The 21426-nt window shown below is 45.0% G+C and overlaps 1 protein-coding gene across 2 annotated transcripts in view; it reads left to right on the top strand.

Moving 5' to 3' along the window:
- Positions 1-8353: 8353 nt before the first annotated feature.
- Positions 8354-21426, top strand: part of PKD2L1 (polycystin 2 like 1, transient receptor potential cation channel) — a 33318-nt gene continuing 20245 nt past the window's right edge. The window contains exons 1-3 of one of the 2 annotated variants that reach the window (XM_046027310.1): positions 8354-8438; positions 13136-13414; positions 13942-14055. In XM_046027310.1, coding sequence (XP_045883266.1) covers positions 13180-13414; positions 13942-14055 — 349 coding nt within the window. In that variant the 5' untranslated portion in view covers positions 8354-8438; positions 13136-13179. Of the gene's footprint in view, positions 8439-13135; positions 13415-13919; positions 14056-21426 lie in introns of those variants that run through there. The other variant, XM_046027311.1, reaches the window with a different exon arrangement.

The following is a 21426-nucleotide window of genomic DNA, read 5'->3' as shown; positions in this document are numbered from 1 at the left end:
TCTTCCTTCGCAAAGGAGAGGAGCCAGGGTGGTCTGCCCTTCTGGATCCCATCCTGGCACCACTGGCTTGAGTGCAATAGGGGATGGGGCCCCCACACTTCCATGACTATGTTGGTTCACCCCTTCAGTGAACGTTTATGGAACATCACAAGGTCCTAGGCATAGTGCTGAGTGCTGAGGTCATAAGAAGCTCCTGACCTTGGGCAATCGCCATAGTGGAGGAGAGCCTTATGACTGGATGATGGAGCTTAGAAGTGTGAAGAGAGGCACACAGCAGAGCAGGTTGGGAGAATGAGGGAAGACTTCCTGGAGGAGATGGTGGTGCTAAATACCATCGGTACCATTAAAGGTGAACGTCTAATTGGGTAGTTGATATGTCTATGTGCCCGGAAGAAGGATAGGGACTCTAAACTGCCACCCCACTGACTAGATCCCTTGAGCATGCCTTCTGGGCTTGTGGTTACATGTGCAATTGTGCATACCAGGTCCGGCGCCTCTACTCGGCCTACTATCTATCCCCTGGACTTTGGGGTATGTGTCGAGATGAGATAGTGTGATTTGGAACCCTTAACATCTTGGTGCATAATATGTGACCTAGGGATTGACAACCTGGGTGGGTGAGACCCGGGGGACAAGATCACAGGAACAGGTCAGGCTGGAGGTTTCTGTGCTGGGCTGACTGCTACAGGGCATCTGTCCCCATTCTGGGAAGGCAACCTCACGTTTCAGGATTCCATACAGATGGACAGCATAGGACACAGGACAGAGAGAGGCCCAGCAGCCCCCACAACGTATGAGCTGAAGGAAAGTCTTTCTTGCCTTGATTCTACTCTTAGCCAAAGTTGGAACAGAAGAGGGGTGCCCCAGCCTTTCTTGTGTGGTCAGAGAGAAGTATACCCCAATTTGTTTCCCCTAGTTGCTAAGAGTACACTGAGGGCATCACCACCAGTTTTCAAGATTTCCAAACTAGTGCCTCCCTCCCACAGGTTAAAGGGCCAGGACCCTAGCCATTGCTAGCCCTTCCCCCCTCACTCTTGTTTCTCTCCTCTGTTTTTCCTCCCTTCCTGAGCTCCCTGCAGGCCCCTGTGAGAACTGGCCCCCAGCCCCACAAACTTTCCCCCTTCCATCCCATGCCAGGGAGCACAGATGATTTTATCTTTCATGGCCTTCCCTTTGCCTCATAGTAACCTCTTCCATAGCTGATGTCACCTCTGCTTTGCACTGACACAGCAGCTGAGTGGGGCGCACAGGGCCACGAGGTCCCGAGCTGAGCTTCCCTCTGTGTCCTCTCCACTAGCCTTTTCCAGCCAAGAATCTGCTGCTCACCCATGCTGTCCCTCTGAACCAATGTGTCCACCTGGGGATTGAGTGTTGACTGAGTGCCCAGTGGAAAGTCAGAGCTGTGCTTTACAGCTGGGGGAATGGAGCCAGAGTTCTGTCCCACCCCTGGGGAGCTCACAGATTTCAAAGAGAAACAGGACAGGGACACCTGGGTGGTTCAGTTGGTTAAGCAGCTGCCTTTGGCTCAGTTGATGATCCCAAGTACCTGGGATCAAGTCCCACATCAGACTCCTTGCTCAGCGGGAGCCTGCTTCTCCCCCTCTCTCTGCCGGCTGCTCCCCCCTGCTTGTGCTCTCCCTTTCTGATAAATAAATAAATACATAAATAAAATCTTTCAAAAAAAAAAAAAGAGAGAGAAACAGAACAAAGCACAGTAGTCATCTGGGCAAGATAGTGTCTGATCATGGCATTGTGTAAACATATTACATAGAGTACATGTGGCCCCTCCTACTAGAGATGCCCTAGAACTGCTCAGGGGGAGACGATGAACTTGAAACAGACTCACTTGGCATTCTTTCAGTGTCTACTGATGTGCACCATGCTAAGTACTTCGACAGTCTATTAATATTTACCCCTATATTTAACCTTACTTTGCAAGGCTCAGAGAAGTTGTGCCAGCTCAGGGCTTGGGGTGGGGGAATGGCGTGATGTGGTAGGAGTACACCTGTTGGGTGTGTGGTGCATACTTCATGGATTGTCTAGCAAGGAGTTCTTTCTAAGCACAGAACAAACATGCTAAGCAGAGAGTGGGTAGGAGACTTGATGGGTTCCCTCTCTTTTCTGCCCTGCCACCACCCACCCCTGTCCCCATGGTCTCAGCCACGCTTCATAAACCCTGGAACGTAGGGTCTGGCCACCGGGCAAATTACAGTCCCAAGGCCCCCTGGTCACTCAGAGGCTTTTTCCTTCTACTCCATTTCCCGTTCCACCTTTCTTCTCCACTCTCCCTGCCGAAGAGGAAAAAGGGAAAATCCCATGCTTGCTTTCAGTCTTTCCTTTGACATTTAAGGTGTAAAATTATGTAATCCTGGTGAATTTCCAAGCTATGTCTCTGCTACTCCCACATCAGGATTTGGCTGGATTCCCCATCCCCACCCTCTTTTTTAAAAAGATTTTATTTATTTATTTGAGAGAGAGTAAGGGAGAGACAGAGCATGAGCAGAGGGGGACCGACAGAGGGAAAAGGAGAAGCAGACTTCCCACTGAGCAGGGAGCCTGACATGGGGCTCAATTCCAGGACCCTGGGATCATGACCTGAGCCAAAGGCAGACGCTTAACTGACTGAGCCACCCAGGCGCCCCAGGTTGGATTCCCTTTCATTTCATTTTCTTTTATTATTTTTAAAGATTTTATTTATTTATTTGACAGACAGAGATCACAAGTAGGCAGAGAGACAGGCAGAGAGAGAGGGGGAAGCAGGCTCCCTGACTAGCAGAGAGCCCGATGCAGGGCTTGATCCCATGACCCTGGGGTCATGACCTGAGCCGAAGGCAGAGGCTTTAACCCACTGAGCCAACCAGGAGCCCCTGGATTCCCTTTTAAAGCCTGGAATCATTGCCTTTTATTTACCTTGGGGACTCAGGATTTGCAAAGTCATCTGCCACAGACATACTCTTCAGAATTGTTGGTTTCCCCATGCTCTCCTTTCAAGCTGCAGCACAGAGGGCCAGCTGTATTCATCCCATTCCTCCCAAGCCTATGTTTTAAAGAACTAGCCAAGGGGAGAGAGGAGTCAAACCCAGAGCTCCATACGCAGCAGGCCCCTCAGCCCCAAGAGCACTCAGGGAAGCCCCCAGGAGCCATTGACCCAGTCAGTCCTTGTCATGCTGGATACCCAGTACTCTTCTCCCCTAACACCCTCCTTACCAAACCTGTGCTTTCCCTGCACTTCATCCTGACCCCCAAGAGCTACCTGGCCCTCTGGACCACCTGGCAAAGGTAGGGCTGTCCTATCATGTACTTGGTCTTGGCTGAGGCCAGAACCACACTGCCAATCACTCAGGTGCCTGGGGAGGGTTACCTGAGGCTGTGGGGACCACAGGAAAGGGATGGGGGCCTGGTGCTGGCCAATCAGCTACCTGCCAGGACAGGCTGGCACCTAGGCCTGTGGGTCAGGACTAAAGTCAACACACAGCTAAACCTGTTACCACCTTCAAGTTTCCAGGTTCATCCGCAAGAAGGAACAAAGACAGAGGCACGGAGAATGTAGGCCTTGCTTGGGAGGATGCTTGTATCTGGCTTAATCAGCGAGGGCAGGAACAGGGTCAGATGCAAGAGATGGGAGGGGTCTATTCTCTGGTGGGGGTGAGGGTGGGGGTGGGAACTCAGTCCATGAGGTGAGAGGTAGGGATTGAACTGTCCCCCTTAGGGGTGGGGGACAGAGATGACACTTGGCAGAGTGAGGGCTGCCTGAGAGCTTAGGCTATCCCTTCTCTAAAAGAAGGTGTGGAGGCCATGAGAATGGGCTTCATGGACCTCCAATGATGAATAATTGACCAAGAGCGCTCACCTGGACCAGAGTTCCAGGTGAGCAGCCTGGGAACTTCCCCTTCCTAGGAACTGCCCAGCCACTGATTGAGCTTAGCAAGGATACTCAGGTAAGCCTCATCCTGTGAGACCCAGACCTCCCCTGATGGTGTATTTTGGCTCCCTGAAGGCCTTGGCAAACCTTTCTTAGATTAACCACGCTGCAGAAATCCACCCAACCTTCCCACCCTCTCTCCTTCACTCAGGGACAGACTTTCCTCACGGTCTGACAGCTCTCCTAGCCTTCCTTGTTTCCCTTCCTCAAGACCTCACAACTGCCTCCCAGCCTTGGTGTCTGCTTCTCCAAATGCTCCGATCAACACAGAAGTGTACTAGGTCTCCAGAATGATACATCCCTGTGGGTTAGGACCTGTTAGCAGGACCTGTCACGAACCTTTAGAGTCACCTAGAAGAAAAGGATAAGCAATAGGAAGGAGCGGGGAGAGGAATGGTTTCTGGAACCTTGGAATGCCAATCCCTCCAAACGGGTTTGGCTCCTACTGACTGAGACAGGGCAACGCTTCTGCTGCCACCTGGTGGTCATAGTGGGCAAAGCACCTTTGCATCTTCCCACTCCGTTCTGTGGCTCTCTGCTCAAGAGGGTGTCAGCGGACAGTTTGTTGGGGTCCCCTTCTCCCTCGTCTGCAGTATTAAATGTAAGTGTTGGCAAAATGTAAGTGTTGTGAAAATCAGTGAAAAATGTTCTCCTTTAAAATTAGCACCATAGTTACACATATCTGAGTATATGGAAAATTATTGAATTGTATACTTTAAATGGGTGAAATGTATGGTATGTGAATTATACCTCAATAAAGCTGTTTTTAAAAATCAGCACCATAAGATGATTTGGAAGCAAGGGAGACTTTTAGAACACGAAGACAAGAATGGTTGGTTTCAGTTTCTTGGGACATACTCAAACAGGTATGTAAGAAGTTCAGACAGTATGTGTTCAGTAAATACTTGGTAGATTAGTTGTGTAGCCAAATGGAGCCACTTCTTTTATTTTTCATCACCCACTCTTTAAACCTCTACACCCCCACTTCTCCAAATAGACATCCACAGTCTTCTCACTTTCCAAGGTTGCCTGAGAGAGTCTAGTCTAAGCATCTGAAGGCTTTGAATTTATCAGAACCCTTGACCTTTTAGCACTCTCTGATAGACTCTATAATCACTCCCTTCTTAAAACACTCCTCCTCTGACTTTTGTGTCTTGAAAACTCTTGGTTCTCCTCCCGCCTCTCTTGTGGCTCTTTTTCTCCTTTCTGGCTTCTCTTCCTTCCCCCTCAACTCCTTAAGTTTCCCCTTTTTCCTGCATGCAATCCTTTGGCAATCTCAACTGTTCCTGTGGCTCCAATAAACACATCTAGCTACACCGTCACTCTCACCAGTGTTTATTACTGCCTCACACTTTAACCCAGATTGTCCACCCTGCCCTCAGATTTCATCATCTTAGTGACCCATTAACACTTGAGACTCACATGTACCTAAAGCTGAATTTCAGGCTGAAATCTACTTTTGATCCCTCTCCTCCCACCGCACCCCGCTAATAGCATCACTGACCTTCCAGTTGTAGGGGTTTGAGACCTTGGAGCCGCCTTTGATTTTGCTCTCCCTTGTACCCTACATCGAGTCAGGTGCTAATTCCTACAGGTTCCGCCTCTGAGATGCCTCACACATCTTTCCATTCCTTTCTATTCTTCTGCCACGCCATCATTCTGACTTTCATTCCTGTCCCTACACTAGCCCAGCAACCTTCCAACTGATTTCCTGGCTACCAGTCTCCCCTCAGAGCAAACCCTTATTGTCCGATTAGGTTTCCTAAAATGGAACTTTCATTTCACTGCCGTGTTTGGAAGCTTTCTTTGTCTTTCCTTTGCCTGAATCCAGTTGAATTTCTATTACCTGAATGAATTAAATGTGTGGCATTTGAGGCCTTGCATATTCACTCCCAGCCCTCTTTCCAGGCTTATTTCCTATTCTCCAGTGAGAACGGTGGGACTGTTCTCCCACAAGGGTGAGCAACGTTCCCACCTGTCTTCTTTTGCACACGCTGCTGTCCCTGTGTGGATGACATACAGGAAGTCATTCTCAGTGGGATCAGACAGACCTGACTCAAAATGGACTCCAGCACTAGTTATCTCTCAGGTCCTCCATTTCTTTACCTGTAAAATGAGACAGTAAAGTCTACTCCACGGGATGATGTGAGAATTAACTAAGGTAATGCTCAGTAAAGCATCTGCCATGTGGATGGTTAATAAATACTAGCTGTGCTTTCTTTTTGTCTCTTAAAATATTTGTCATCCTTTTCCAAATGATGTCATTAAAGTCCCATTTCATTTCTTTTAAAAGATTTTATTTATTTGGGGCACCGGGGTGGCTCAGTCATTAAGCGTCTGCCTTCTGCTGAGGTCATGATCCCAGGGTTCTGGAATCGAGTTCTGCATCGGGCTCCCTGCTCAGTGGGGAGCCTGCTTCTCCCTCTCCCACTCCTCCTGCCTGTGTTCCCTCTCTTGCTGTCTCTCTGTCCCTCTGTCAAATAAATAAATAAAATCTTAAAAAAAAAAGATCTTGTTTATTTGACAGGAGAGAGAGAGAGAGAGAGCACAAGCAGGGGAAGTCAGAGAGGGAGAAGCAGGCTCCCCACTGAGCAAAAAGCCCGATGCGGGGCTCGATCCCAGGACTCTGAGATCATGACCTGAGCCAAAGGCAGACACTTGACTGACTGAGACACCCAGGTGTCCCTGAAAGTCCATTTCAATGCCATTTGCTGCAAAATACCTTTCTTGACCTTTCCACTGGCCACCCCAGTTAACTTCCTTCCTCAGAGCTGCCGTCATGCTGTATTTCTCACGGCAGCTGTTCTCATACTCATCACATGCCTCACCCACAGTCTTCCCTAACTCTAGTCTTCAAGGAAGTAGCGATTAATACAAAGTCTTGGAGCAAGCAGGTGAAAAGTAAAGTGATTGCATGGATGAGTCTCATGTCAAAAAATGAACTTTCATGATTCCTGCCTGAAGTGGAGAGCTTGTGTGGTGAAGGCAGCCGCCCAAGAGAGTTTGTGAGTCTAAGATGAAAATGGACTTCAAGTCTTTATGAACATAATAACTACTGACTACTGGCTTTTTATTGAAAATATTTTTTTTAAAGACTTTTAATTTACTTATTTGACAGAGAGAGATCACAAGTAGGCAGAGAGGCAGGCAGAGAGAGAGGGAAGCAGGCTTGCTGCTGAGCAGAGAGCCTGATGCGGGACTCGATCCCAGGACCCTGAGATCATGACCTGAGCCGAAGGCAGCGGCTTTAACCACTGAGCCACCCAGGCGCCCCTGACTACTGGCTTTTTAAAAATACCTTTTTCTGTATATAAAAGTATTCATTCTCACTAGAAAAAAATTAACAGAAATAAAATAAACAAAATAAAGCAAAAATCAGGGAAATAAAAAGCATCCAGAGATATCACTACGACATTGTTAAATTCTTTAATATTAGTCATTTTTAATGTATCTAAGTATAATTTATGCATGAAATTTGGACTCTGTAGATATATATATCAGAATTATGATGAGCATTTTCTCATGACATTAAATACTACTCAAAGTGTTGATTTCTGCACAACAACCCATCATGTGTCCGTAACTTTTTTTCTTTTTTTCTTTCTTCTTCTTCTTTTTTTTCTTTCAAATTTCTAGTCGGTTTTAATGAATGGCAGTACCGTATCACATGCAACTCTGGGTGAGTTCAGGATGAGAATTTTCCAGTAAACCTTGTCTAATACTAAAACTGCTTCTTTTTGTGTCATCCAAAGCCCACCTCAAGTTGAGGGAAGAAAAGCCTGGATGGGTCCTAAGTTTCTTGGGGGAAATCCAAGTCTATACAGTTCTCTCTTCTCCAGGAGATGGAGCAGGAGGAGCAAGTTCTAGCCCCAAAAGAATGAAGGACTAACAAACAATAAACACATCACTCTGTCCTTCTTATGAGGCCTGCCTGCCCTTTAACAGGAACTACATCCTTAATTCAAAGATATTTTTCTTTTTTTTTTTTTTTCAAAGATATTTTTCAAACTCGTATCTTTACTTGTCTAATATTTTTTTCTGTTGTTGGGTATTTGAACTTCCTCTTTTCTAGCTTTTAAAAAATTGTTATCAATTATGCTGAAAGAAACATCAGGATAGGTTTCTAGATTTGGGAGTATAAGGTGAACAGAATAAAAGAAAATCAAGCTCTTGGTTTCAAATTCCCATTCCGGAAGTTTAAAAGATTTCTCAATATTAACCTTTTTTGAGGTAAGATTGACATACAAAAAGCTATACATCTTTAATGTATACAACTTGATGAGCTTGGGGATAAGTATACACCTGTAAAGCCATCACCTTGGGAAACTTTTCATCGCTTTGTAGTTTTACTACTCTAGCTCTCTTATTAATTTCTGCCTATTTCCCAGGTGTCAAAGAGATCATCGATTTCAGGAACGAAAAGCAGTTGGATCCCACATGTTCAGAAGGAATCTATTGCAAGCCTTCAAGCTGAGCTCAACTCATGTTCCCGTGACCATGAGGGATAAAGGTTATTGTAAGTTGCAACATTTCTTGCATTGTTGCATTGTTATAACTTTTTTTTTGTTTGGTCATTTAACTCGGTCTGTTTCCTTGTACAAAGTAGCAGTTAAACATTTCTGAATCTCAGAAAATACTGTTTGCTGCAGGGCTAAGAAGGGGCATCAGAGGTAGAAATCATAATTCTATTCCTCATTTGCCTTAGAACTTTGCGTCTCCTGCTGCATTGCCTCATAGCTCCCTGTATTTCTCCCATGTATCACTTTTTATGATTAAAATTAATAAATTATCCATGTATTTGTTTAATGGCTATCTTCTTCACCAGAATGCATGTGCTATGAGACAGAGGCCCTGATCTTATTTGCTGCTTATCCCAGAGTCCCTGCTGTCTAGTCAGCACTCAGCAAATACTTGTGGAATGAATTATGACTGCAATGAGGACTCAGGATGCAAAAATATGTGTCCCCTGTATTGGGGCCCTCAGAAACTGGGACAAGCATGTGTGTGTGTGTGTGTGTGTGTGTGTGTATGTGTGTTGGGTGATTGCCCTGAGACCCTGAAATGATGCTGGAAGGGTGAGCACCTGGTCGGTATGCCCAGGTGCTCCAGTCTCCCCTTCTCACAAGCTTGGGACAGTCAGTCAGCCAAGTCTCTTGTGAAATTTGGTGAGTTGCTCTGAAGGAAAGAACTGTGTTCTCTCAGGTCCTCTTCCCCATAATCCGTCTTCTCTCTTATTCCTTTCTGTCACCTCCACCTTCCCCCCTTACTTTCTAGCCTGGTGTCTCCAATCCACAGGGAGCTCTTTTGTCGCCCACTCTACTCTCTGTGGCAGGAGACCGGGCTGACACTCACCATCCTGTACAGAACCCTGCTGGTCACAGTGGGAGCTCTTCCTGGGGGTGATGATAATGCTGACTGATTACTTCAGGACCGTGTGGGCACTCCATGTCCGGACTGTGCTCAGCAGGGGGCATGATCATGGCCTCAGACCCAAGCTTCTGGGCAATTGCAAACTAACTTCCTTATTTTTGTGGATGATGTCATCTGTTTCTCACTACCTGGGTGGGTTTGGTGGGTTCCCTCTACCTGTCCAGTCCTCTGCAGAAGGCATGGGCAAATGGGGATAGCTGTCCAGGAGGGTTCTCTAGAAATGGGAGGAAAGCTGAAGGGCCCATTTAAAAAGGTTCTCTTTGGAGAGATGGAAGATGCCAAAAGGTATTCCAGCAGGACTGGTTAAATCCAGGAGGCAGTAGGAAGGAAGTAAAAGACTGAAGTGCGTCATGTTGTTGATGAGGGAAGCAGGTTTCCTCAACCCTCTCTGTGAGCCCAGGAAATATAAGAAAATGCTATTTTCTCAGCTTTCTGGGTGGGGACAGCTGCAACAGGACTTCATACATCTACATCTCCCAATGGATGTGGTTTGTCTGTTCTAAGGAGCTGTGGCTTGTGGTGGCCCCTGGCACCGGGCTGGGATGTCATTGTACAAAAACAGGGAGGGGGGACTCCCTTGGGATTAGTCTTCTCATGTCAGTTAGCTTGGTCCACAGTGTTTGTTGCTAAAAACTTCAGCTACTCAAATTTTGGTGTTTTTTTTTTTAAAGATGTTATATATTTATTTGACAGACAGAGATCTCAAGTAGGGGGAGAGGCAGACAGAGAGAGAGAGGAGGAAGCAGGCTCCCTGCTGAGCAGAGAGCCCAATGTGGGGCTCCACCCCAGGACCCTGGGATCATGACCTGAGCCGAAGGCAGAGGCTTTAACACACTGAGCCACCCAGGCGCCCCAAATTTCGGTGTTTTTGCCATGCAGATGACCGGTGGTGGTATATTAGTGAAGGGTAAGACCTTATGTGCAGGGTTTTCTTACAGATAAAAGATCACCAGTATCTTCCATTGAGAATCATGGCCATTGTGAGCCCCTGTTGTTTATGGAGTAGGCTCTATTATTTATGTTTATTGGGATGGAAAATGTTGAGGGTCACTATGTGAAACACAGAAGGTCATTTGAAGCTTCTCCCTGTAGAAAATGGACTGCGAGTCACCCCAGGGTTCCTCTCTCTAGAATGTGGAAGGTGGCTTAACCTGGGGGAATTTACATAGAGAACTGATGGGAAAATGAGCCACAAGTTTCCATCCTATGCCCTTTGCTGTTTCTGGGCTCTATGTCAGGACCTAGTGGATCTGAGTAGCACTAAAAGCCTGGCTAGGATGCCCCGGCGTGAAGAAGGAGTGTACTGGGGGCAGAAATGTAGTAATCCTTTTCCTGGTGTGTGCAATAGAATAGCACGCCACCAAAAAATGTATCCCAGTGAAGCAATGGGGCCAATTCACCAAGTGGGCTAAGAGGCATCTTGATGAAGAAGTATATTGGGTTCTAATGGACGGCAAGACTTGCCACGTGCTCAGGAAACTCTTCTAAGAGCTACTTTCTCACCAGACTACTGTTATAATAGCCTCCAGGTGAAATGCCATCTTTCCACTCTGCTGGCATCAGCTGGAGTGCAATGGGGGTGGACACAGAGGGTTCTGGGACCCTTGTCTCTCAGAGGTAATGACAACAGAGTCCTGACGGAAGCTATCTCCCTGAAGCATGAATTGCCGTGGCTGAGTAGAGTTCACAGGGATGGACGGTACGGTAAGATAACTGAATTTATTTTGTGCTTTATAGCACACAGTTTGTAACGGTTTCTGTATCTACTGTATTACTCCTAAAACAGTCCTTCAGGTCAGCAGGGCAGGCTTGAATATGAACACTTTGTAGATACAGAAATTAAGTCTCGAAGGGACATGCCCAGAACTATACAGTTACAGAACCAAGACTTAAACTGGGAGTGTGCGTTTCAAGGTCAAGACTCTTGGGTTTTGCTAAATTGCTAAAAGGCAACCTGAGCCCCGGGATTCTAACATTAGTTGCCCTTATTAACTGGGCATTCAGGAAAAACCAAGTGCCATAGATTACCATACTTAGGACTTCCTGAGTAAGACTAAACCACCCAGGAATGCTCAGCACCTTTTGAGAAAATTTCTCAAGCTTGGTGCATAACCTGTGCTCCCCCGAGGGTATTAGTGGGTTAATCCACACACATAGGGTATGCTCAAGACTGAGCAGGGAAGAATAATGTTTCCTGGGTGGGTGACTGTGAGTAAAGCAGTCCAGCTCTGGCCTTAAAGTCACAAGGGTGTGGGTCCTGTCACATGATGAACTTCTTTGAGTCTATCCAAACTCTTGTTGATCACGAGCCTCTCTCTCAGAATATAAAATTACCTCCCAAGGAATCAGAAACCATCTCTTGTTCCTCTCATCACTTTTTTGACCTATACTGCTAGCTTCTTGTTCATTACCTCTGTCCTAATGTTCAGCTTTTCAAGCCAAGGGTCCTTTTGCAATTGTGGGTGAGAGAGAGCAGCTCCTGTTCATTCACCATCTGCTGATTTCACACAAAACGATCTTTCGTCTTCCCAAAGAAAACAAGCATCTTGGAATGTCTCATTGCTGCCAAAAGATAGAGATGAAGTTCTTCCATCCAGGGAAGCTCCCAGGGAGGTCTGAACTCTAGCCCAGACAGCCTTAGGTCCCTAACAGTATCTGGGCCTGGGGTAAGAGAGCTGTTGCTTCTCCAACCCTTTCTCAGGCTTTGGAGAGCACCTATTTACCAAGGACCTGAGGCCAGCCTTGGGTTGTCTGGGATCAGGATCTCTTTAGGGGGACCACACAGGACTCATGACTTCCACTGGGCTGGTATTTTACTGAGGGGGAGGTGGGCTTCAGTTGAGTGGGGCACTAGAGTGGCCCAGATGGGGAAGCAGCAAGGGGAGAGAGGGCAGCACTCACTGCAGCCATCCGGGAGGAGGGGATAACCCCCTGCACCTGTGAGGCCAGTGCCATTCTGGGCCACATCACGTGCCTGTAGGGGAGCCAGGGCAAGGGATCAGAGGCCAGAGCAGGGCATAGGCAGGGACGTGCTGGGGGAAGTCTGCAGTGCCCCCCTCACTGCACCCACCCCCACTTCGACAGCAGTCGGAGACCCTGACCCTTAAGTGTCTAAAACAGAGGCTCCTCCTGCTACTAGCTTTTCCCCCAGCTGTAGGGGTGGAGTGAGGGAGGGGAGCCCCCCTTCTCCACCCCACCAGGGGACAGCTCAAGGTGAGACATTAAAGGAGCCTCAGATGCCATTGAATGAGCCTGGAAAAGAGGCAGCATTTTCTAGTTTCCTTCCCCCAGCCTTGGTCTGCAGCCCAATCCATGTCGGCCCTTTCAGGAGCTTTTAGTGGAAATTAGCCCAGACCTGCCGAGGAGTCTGCCAGCTCCTCCCACTGCTCTTTCATCTCCTCTTCTGACTGGGACCACCCCCCACCAGGCCCCTTCTGGAAGCAACCGTCCTTTCTCCCCAGCGCTGGCCTCTCTCACCCCTCCTTCCTTCCACCCCAGTCTCCACATCTCCCTCCCAGTTGTCTCTTTCACCTGCCAAAGCCCTGCCTTACAGCTCCCTCCCAGCCCATGTCTTGAAGCTAGAGGAAGAGAGAGAGAGAGCCCCTGACAGGACTAGGACTGATAGCCATTCCCCACCCTCTCCTCTCTGCCCCCTCCCCCCAGCGGGTGCAGATTCCCTCTACAAAAGGCAGGAAGCAGAGTCTTCCTGAGACCAGCTGCTCTCAAGCTCCTTTGCCTTCTGCTGGCTAGACGGGGCTGTGTCTTTGCTCCTTTTTTTTTCAGATGCAGTGGATTCCTGAGGTGCCAGTCCCCCTACCTCATTCCCCATGAATGCTGTGGAAAGTCCCGAGGGGCAAGAGCTCCAAAAGATGGGGAGTGGAGCCTGGGACAACCCTGCCTACAGTGGTCCCACATCCCCACATGGGACACTGAGGATCTGCACCATCTCCAGTGCGGTGCCCCTCCAGCCCCAACCCAAAAAGCCTGAAGATGAACCCCAGGAGAAGGCATATAGGACCCTGGCATCCAGCTGCTGCTTCCAGATCTGTCGTGGCATCAGAGGTATCTTGTGGGAGGAGGGATCTCCCTCCTGGGATACTGAGTTAGGGAAGGAGTCCCAAACCCTTGTGGCGGGAGATGTGACCTGAAGAAGAGGTGGATCTCAGTCTCTTTGGGCTTTATGAATTGTCTGTTAGAACTGAAGTCCCCAGAACACAGAGGCCAGTGTAGTGGTCTCTTAGAGAGAGAGCCTGGTACAGTCATCTCTGGGGGCCCAAAATAGTATGGAGGGACTTAGCTTGAGGAAGGACATGTTTGTGGTGATCCCTTAGACTGCCCCACGTGAAACAAGGACCTCCTTTCCATGTCTTCATTCTCTGCTATCCAGTGTCTTTTCCACTCCCCTCGGGGTGTTTGATGGAGGGCAGGCTTGAGTGTGGTTAGAGTAGCTAGATTCAGCCAAGATACAAGGTGATGTGTGAGCCAAGGACCGGGGTAGAAATGGGAGTAAAATCCAGGGACTAGTGGGTCGGGCACCTGGGACGAGCCCTGCTGCTTGCGATCCTAGGCATCTCTCCCATGTCCCTTAGGACTTTGGGGAACAACCCTGACTGAGAACACAGCTGAGAACCGGGAGCTTTATGTCAAGACCACCCTCAGGGAGCTGCTAGTATACATCATGTTCCTGGTGGACATCTGTCTTTGTGAGTAACACCTGTGTCTGTGAGACAACACCTGTGTACACACTTGTGCAGCAATGCCTGTGGAGACAGCATCTGTCTGTGTGAGCAGGCTGTGTCCTGGCATTGATTACCTTTTCAGTTTAAGATATTTTGATTAAAAGGAACTTGTCACTGGGTTCAGGAGAAGAAGGCAGGTTGTTAGGAAGCGGTCAGTTACTTTGTCAAGAGTTACAAGGGAAATACAGTTTTTAAGTTCACGTTCCTGACACCAACTCAGCAGCCACCATGTTCTGTTGGCAAGTGGAAGTTTTTACCTTTCTGTAAAAAGTGGAAAACCATTCCTTTCTACTTGGAATGAAAAACAGTTTGGTGGGTTTCAGTGGTTATTATGCTAGGTCAGATCTCCATTTCTTTAAAGGCAGAAGGAGAAAGGTTCAGCAGACCTTAGAGCTCAGATGCCCAATAAAAGGGCTAAAGATGTAAGTGGTGTAGTTGTGGTCAATGCAGCTAAGACTCTCCTGTATGAGAGACCACCATGTTCCAGACATTGAAGGAAGCTTATTTAAAGTTCTAGCTATGGACACAAACTGGAAAGGTTTGGTGTCTAAGTTGAGAGGACTAAGTGAAAGGATAAAACAAGTGCACCATGGAAGGATAGAGTCAAAGAATTATAGATCGAAGGTAAGGCTCTGAATTTACAGACTTGGGTACAAACACCAGGCTCTACCTACCATTCAGCAGTTGAGGAAACCTGAGCAAGTTGGTTAATTTCGGTGAGTTTCAGTTTCTTAATCTATACCTATCCAATCCAATAGGATTAAATGAGGCTCATGTAAGATAATGTTCATGAAGTCATTACCCCAGTAAAGAGTAACTAGTACCAGTAAATAAATAGGCATATGGTAAAAAATTCTTCATAATGGTCACTACCCTGGTCTCCAGACCTGATGCTCTCCCTATTTGATGGGTCTCCCTATATGAGGCCCAGTACTGGATGAAATACTCCAAGGGCCAGTACAGTTCTGACCAGTACAGAGTTCTGAGATGCAATTCAGTTGTATTCAGATTTGAGGGATCTATGAGGACAGCAGAAGAAGTGATATCTGAACTGGAAGCTGAAAGATGAGGAGGATTTAGTTCCTTGAAAGGAAGGTGAAAAGAAGGGAAGTTCCTGGGAAGGAAGACCAGCATGTGCCTAGGGCTATGAAGACCTTTACATTTTGATACTTCCAACATGTAGTAAAAGAATACTCTTACTAACTTTATAGCCTCCATTCTCTTCCAGGCCTCTTTCTTCTTTCAGGCAAAACTAGAGGCAATTATGAGCCTTGGACATGGTCTCAGTGGGGCTACTTTGGCACTCTCCAAGGTCCTGACCTCACCTTCCTATCAGTTCCCTGTCAGCCTCCCTGAGTTCTGACCATCTGCAACTAGACTATATATTCTCAGTGGGAATGATATACCCCCAAGGGGATAGAAATAGTTTCTTGGAGGGAAAAAAAAAAGAAAGAAAGAAAGAAGAAGAAAAAAACCCAACTTAGATATTACAAAAGTTTTTGGCCCTGGAAAAGGCCACAGTACATAAATAAATGTAGTATTTATGTGCTATTAAAATTTAACTAGGAAGAAAATGTCTAAAGATGCCCTCGAGTTGAGGGATAGTGCCAAAAAAGGTTAAGAAACACTGAACTAGACCCTTGTAATTTTGCTACTCTGTGTGCTAAGCTCGCCTGCCTAATGAAAGGGATGCAAGTTAGCCATAAAATCTGACACAAAATATGGTGGCTGTTGTGTGGTTCTATCAGGAGGCTGTCCTCTAAGAGCTTTAATGACATGTAGTTGCCTATGCATCTTTATCAGTATGCTTTTCCCTGTCAGTTCTTATGACGGGGTTCAGATCCTCTAGGACCCACGTTTGGAATCAGGGTAAACACGTTGGCATAATGGAAAGATATAAACACTGGAGTCAGACAAACTGGATACAGATACCAGGTCTGCTGCTTACTGGTTTTGTGACTTTGGGCACTTCCTTGGGTAGAACAAAGAGACTAGTACCTAACTTATGGGGATAACATATATAAATAATCTAACACAATCACGGATAGTGATTATCTGTGTATTACCTAGTAGAATTTTAAATACTTATTTGGTCCTCTAGACTGGTGATTAAAAATACCTTTCAAGAAAAAAGCAAATCGGGGGTGCCTGGGTGGTTCAGTCATTAAGCGTCTGCCTTTGGCTCAGGTCATGATCCCAGGGTCCTGGGATCAAACCTCTCATTGGGCTCCCTGCTCCACAGGAAGCCGCCTTCTTCCTCTCCCACTCCCCCTGCTTGTGTTCCCTCTCTTGCTGTCTCTCTCCTTGTCAAATACATAAATAAAATCTTTTTTTTAATTACTAAAAAAAAAAGAAAGAAGCAAATTTGAAAGGACTACATATTGTATGTACGTTTTGAGGAAGGCAAAACTATGCAGAGAGTAAAAGGATCCGTGGTTGCCAGGGATCTGGGAGGAGAGCGAGATGAGTAAGTGGTGTGCAGAGACTTTTTAAGACAGTGGAACTACTCTATATGACAATATTATGGTAGATACATGTCATTATACATTTGTCCAAACCCATGTAATGTACAACATCTAATGTGAAGTGTGGACTTTTAATAATAATGTGTCAATGTAGGTTCATTGATTGTAGTAAGTGTGCTACTCTGGTGGGGGATTTTGATAATGAGGAAGGCTGTCCATATCCAGAGGCAAGGGTATAAGGGAAATCTCTATACCTTCCATTCAATTTTGCTTTGAACCTAAAACTGCTCTAAAAAGCAAGGTCTGTTTGGCTTGTAGCTGGCTTCACCTATAGGGATAATATCATTTGAACAGCATGATTTAAGTTAGGGCATTTTTTTCTGGAAGACATCAGTTAATCCTTAGAACTACTACCATCATTGTTATTAACAGCACACACACCAACCTGTTATTAAATAAAAACACTACACTATGTACCTTATCTTATTGATTATGCACATTATCTTATTGACTATGCACAATGATTCTAGGATATCGGTTCTGTTATCACTTCCATTTTATAAATCAGGAAAGGTTTAGATATGTCAAATAGCTTGCCCAAGGCCACACAGCAAGCCAGTGGCAGAAGCAGGAATCCACTACAGTGTGGACCTGACTCAATTTTTGAGCCTTTCACCTAGAGTCTACTATAGTCTCTCTGCATGCAAAGGTGTTATACATAAATTTATTAACTCCTGTCAACATCTTTGCAAGGATGACTATGTGTCCTATATTAGTAGAAGCATAATTTTAATTCTACTGGCTGATTACTTTTTTCTTTTCATTGTTGTATTTCTAAAATGATACAAAACATTAAAGAATATTTTGAAATATAATTCACCTATAATTTATCAACATAACACCAAAGATATTATCATTTGTTATCAGCCATTATCCATATATTTACATATTTTACCCAGTTGTATCATATGGTTCCCTTTCTTCCTTTCTTTTCTTTCTTTTTTTTTTTTTAAGATTTTATCTATTTATTTCAGAGAGAGAGTGAGGAGAGCCTGAGCAGGGAGGGAGTGGCAGAAGCAGGGAACCTGCTCAGAATCTGAGCTGAAGGCAGCCACTTAACCAACTAGGTCACCCAGGTGCCACTCGTGTGGTTCCCTTTCACTTAGAATTATATCTTAAATATTCCCTTATGTTTGTAAGTAGTTTTTATATATTCGTTTTAATGACTATAGTCACATCACAATTAATTAGAGCATTTCTCTTGTTATTTCCATATTTGCCAACTGTAGATAAATCTATACTTGCTACTTTTTGCCATTTCTGTTAAAGTATTTCCTTGGGAATTGCCAAAATTTGTTTTAGGTGTACCTTCTTAGTACATATGTTGTCATTGTGCTTTTGTAGGGAATCACATAAATTTATTATGCCACTAATACTTTGAGATCATACCAATTTTCTCATGGTCTCACCAACATTGGATATTCTCATTTTTAATTTTTATTATTAAATAGGCATAAAATGGTACAATTTGCCTTAACTTGTCTTTGATCACCAGTGAGGATGGATTGTTTTTCTCATGCTTTAATTTATTAAGTAAATCTATTTTTGTGTAAATTGCTAAAGAAAGGTATGTTTTAGGAGGGACAAAGGAGGGGATGGGGGTAAAGTTTGGACCATTCAACCCTAGGTGAGAGACCAACCACCAGGGAGCTCATTTCCAGGATTTGGGTTCCTGGGGCTAGGAAAAATAGCCAAATTTGGCCTGGGACAGGCCCTCATAGACTTCAGTGCTCAGCTATACTGACCACATTTCTTCTGCCCTATGCTTTATTTGAGGACTTGGGTGAGATACCAGAGCTATTTGGAGTTTCATCAGCTAAAATAGAGCTATCTTTTTTATGCAGGCAATGTGGGTGAACCATCTATCTTCCCATAACAACCATATCAGTTGGGCAGCCTTTTAAATCTTACAAAGAGCTTGTATACCTATTACCTCATTTGATCCTGACAGCAGTCCTGTAAGGGACAGATATTATTTCCATTTCACAGATTAGGAATCCATTGTTATTGTCATTATGAATAGTCCAGGAGTGATCAGTAATTCAGAATGGTCCTTGATGGGTGGAGTTGGTCCTATTCTTCCACATGAAAGCACTGGAGAATGATTTTCCTGCCTCCACTCCTCCCCTCCCACCATCATGATATTTATGAAAGGCCTTCCAGCTCTTTGTCTTCTTGGCAGGATGGCTGTAGCCTTTTGTTGATGGAGGAAACATTGAAGGTCTTTGTGTAGAAACAATGGCTGTTTGTTTTAGGAGATAGTATTGTTATCTCAAAGGTGCACCTGGGACTGGCCCTGTTTAGGAGCAGTTCTGAGACAGGACAAGCCCGGGTCTGGTCTCCATGCAGTTGGGGAGGAGGACGGAGACCCTTAGCCTTTGGCGACTTGTGTCTACACACCAACTAATGTCAACTGGATGTTCTTTGTTTATCACTGGTTGTAAGGAAATGCCTATCTCTATTCACTCTGCCTTTTTTGAGTGGATTTCAAGTTTCCATCCATAGATTGGTGGAATCTTATATTGGTAGGGGAGGTTGAAGTAAGTTTGGAGACTAAGAAAAAGATGTCTTTTTTTTTTCTTTTTTGAGATATAAGTGACGTACAACACTGCATTTGTTTTAGGTATAAAACATAATGATTTGATATATGTATATGGGAAATGATCACAATTAGTTTAGTTAACATTCCTCACTACACATAGTTAACTGTTTTTTCTTGTGATGAGCATCTTTAGGATTTAGTCTCTTAGCAACTTTCAAATACACAATACAGTATTGTTAACTGTAGTCATCATGCTGTACATTACATCACCATGCTGGATTTGTTTATCTTATAATTGGAATTTTGTACCTTTTGACCACTTCACCAATTTCATACTCCTCCCCCGCCCCACCCCTATGTCTGGCAACCACCAATCGGTTTTCTGTATCTCTAAGTCTGATGGGGTTTTTTTTTTTAGATTCCACATATACATGACATAGAGTATTTGTCTTTCTCTGGCTGACCTCTTTCACTTAGTATAATGTCCTTAATGGCCATCCATGTTGTTGCAAATAGCAGCATTTCCTTTTTGATGGATGAATAATATTACCTCATATATATGTACCACATTTTCTTTATCCATTCATTTGTCAACGGACACTTAGGTTGTTTCCATGTCTTGGCTATTGTAAATAATGCTGCAATGAACATAGGGGTGCAAATACCTTTTTTGAGATAGTGATATCATTTTCTCCAGATAAATACCCAGGAGTGGAATTGCTGGTTCATATAGTAATTCTATTTTTAATTTTTTGAGGAACCTCCACAGAAGATGTCTGTCTTTCTTTCTTTCTTTCTTTTTTTAGAAGATGTCTTTCTTAACTAAGCATTCCTAGAATTGACAAGGAAAGGAACAGAAATATGTTGGAGGTTCAAAAAATGTCTGTGGGTGAGCTCCTATACCCTATGTAACTGTAATGATGGCAGAAGATAATGGGTCACATAGAACCATGACATTAGTGAAGGTGCAATGGTGATGGAGAAAGCATGGGACCTAGAATAAGATGACATGGTTCAAATGATGGTGCGACCAGTTGTTAGCCATTGCCTTTGGCAAGCTAGGTCAAGATACTTAAATCTCTGGAAGCCCTGATTTCCTTATATATTGAGTAATGATAATGACTGCCTTTTGAGATTGGTGGAAAATAAGTAAGTACAAATAGTACAATGCCTGGCATATAGTGGGTTTTCAATAAATATCAGTGATGTGGAATGCCACATCAAGGTATAAATTAGAAAAATACTGAAATGTAAAGTTAAACCCACTGGAAGCCTGAGACCTGAGAAAGCATCAGGATAATGCTTATCAAGGATCAGAAAGACTCGGCCCTCTAGAAGCAGTTGCCAGGGATCAAGACTGGCCATGGGATCATGATTTCATGCTTTTCCTAGCATGCTCTATTACCCATGGCCCATCCAGACACACAGAATTACAAAGTCCTTCTAGTACTAGGGTGAGGTCATCTGAGTCACCTCAACCTAAATAATAGGGATTTAGGTCCCACCAGCAGGCTTTGGCCTATATTTGCTGTAGCAGGGTTCCTTGGTGCCCCAGAATTCTGAGGGCCTGGATCACTGTTACAAGACTGGTGAGCCTGGACCTCTCCTGTTGTCCATTGCTAGGTGACAACCTGTCATGTGGTTTTCCCGCATGTGGGGCTGTCATTGGTCTCTAGGAATACTGTACATTTAAATGCCAGTTCTTGGGAGCGCCTGGGTGGCTCAGTGGGTTAAAGCCTCTGCCTTTGACTCAGATCATGATCCCAGGGTGGGGGATCAAACCCCACATCAGGCTCTCTGCTCAGCAGGGAGCCTGCTTCCCCCTCTCTCTCTGCCTGCCTCTCTACCTACTTGTGATCCCTTTCTTTCTGTCAAATAAATAAATAAAATCTTTTAAAAAATAAATCTAGGATTTTAAGTTGAAGCAGATCATTAGGCCTGTGTGGAGGTTCTAGTCACAGATATAAGGTAAAGGGCAATGTTCTCAAAGATGCACTCCAAGGAACTCTGGGGCTTCCTGAGGCCCTTTCCCTTACCAAATTACAAATTTGTGAGAGATCATATTTTCTTCATATACTTCAACAAAAACAACATATAGCAGCAGATTGAATTCTGAAGTAGATATGAGAATCCAGCAATCTTCTCTAAAGTCAGATATTTAAACAGGCTTGCAAAAATGTTAAATGATCCCATTTTTCTCACTGAATTTATTTGTTTCGCTTTAGAAAATAGTTGTTTTCATAAAAATATATTGTTTATATTTATGTA

Source organism: Meles meles, chromosome 13, assembly GCF_922984935.1.
Source record: "Meles meles chromosome 13, mMelMel3.1 paternal haplotype, whole genome shotgun sequence".
Classification (NCBI taxonomy): domain Eukaryota; kingdom Metazoa; phylum Chordata; class Mammalia; order Carnivora; family Mustelidae; genus Meles; species Meles meles.
Note: the sequence above shows the minus strand (reverse complement) of the source record. Positions and strands in the feature narration are given on the sequence as shown.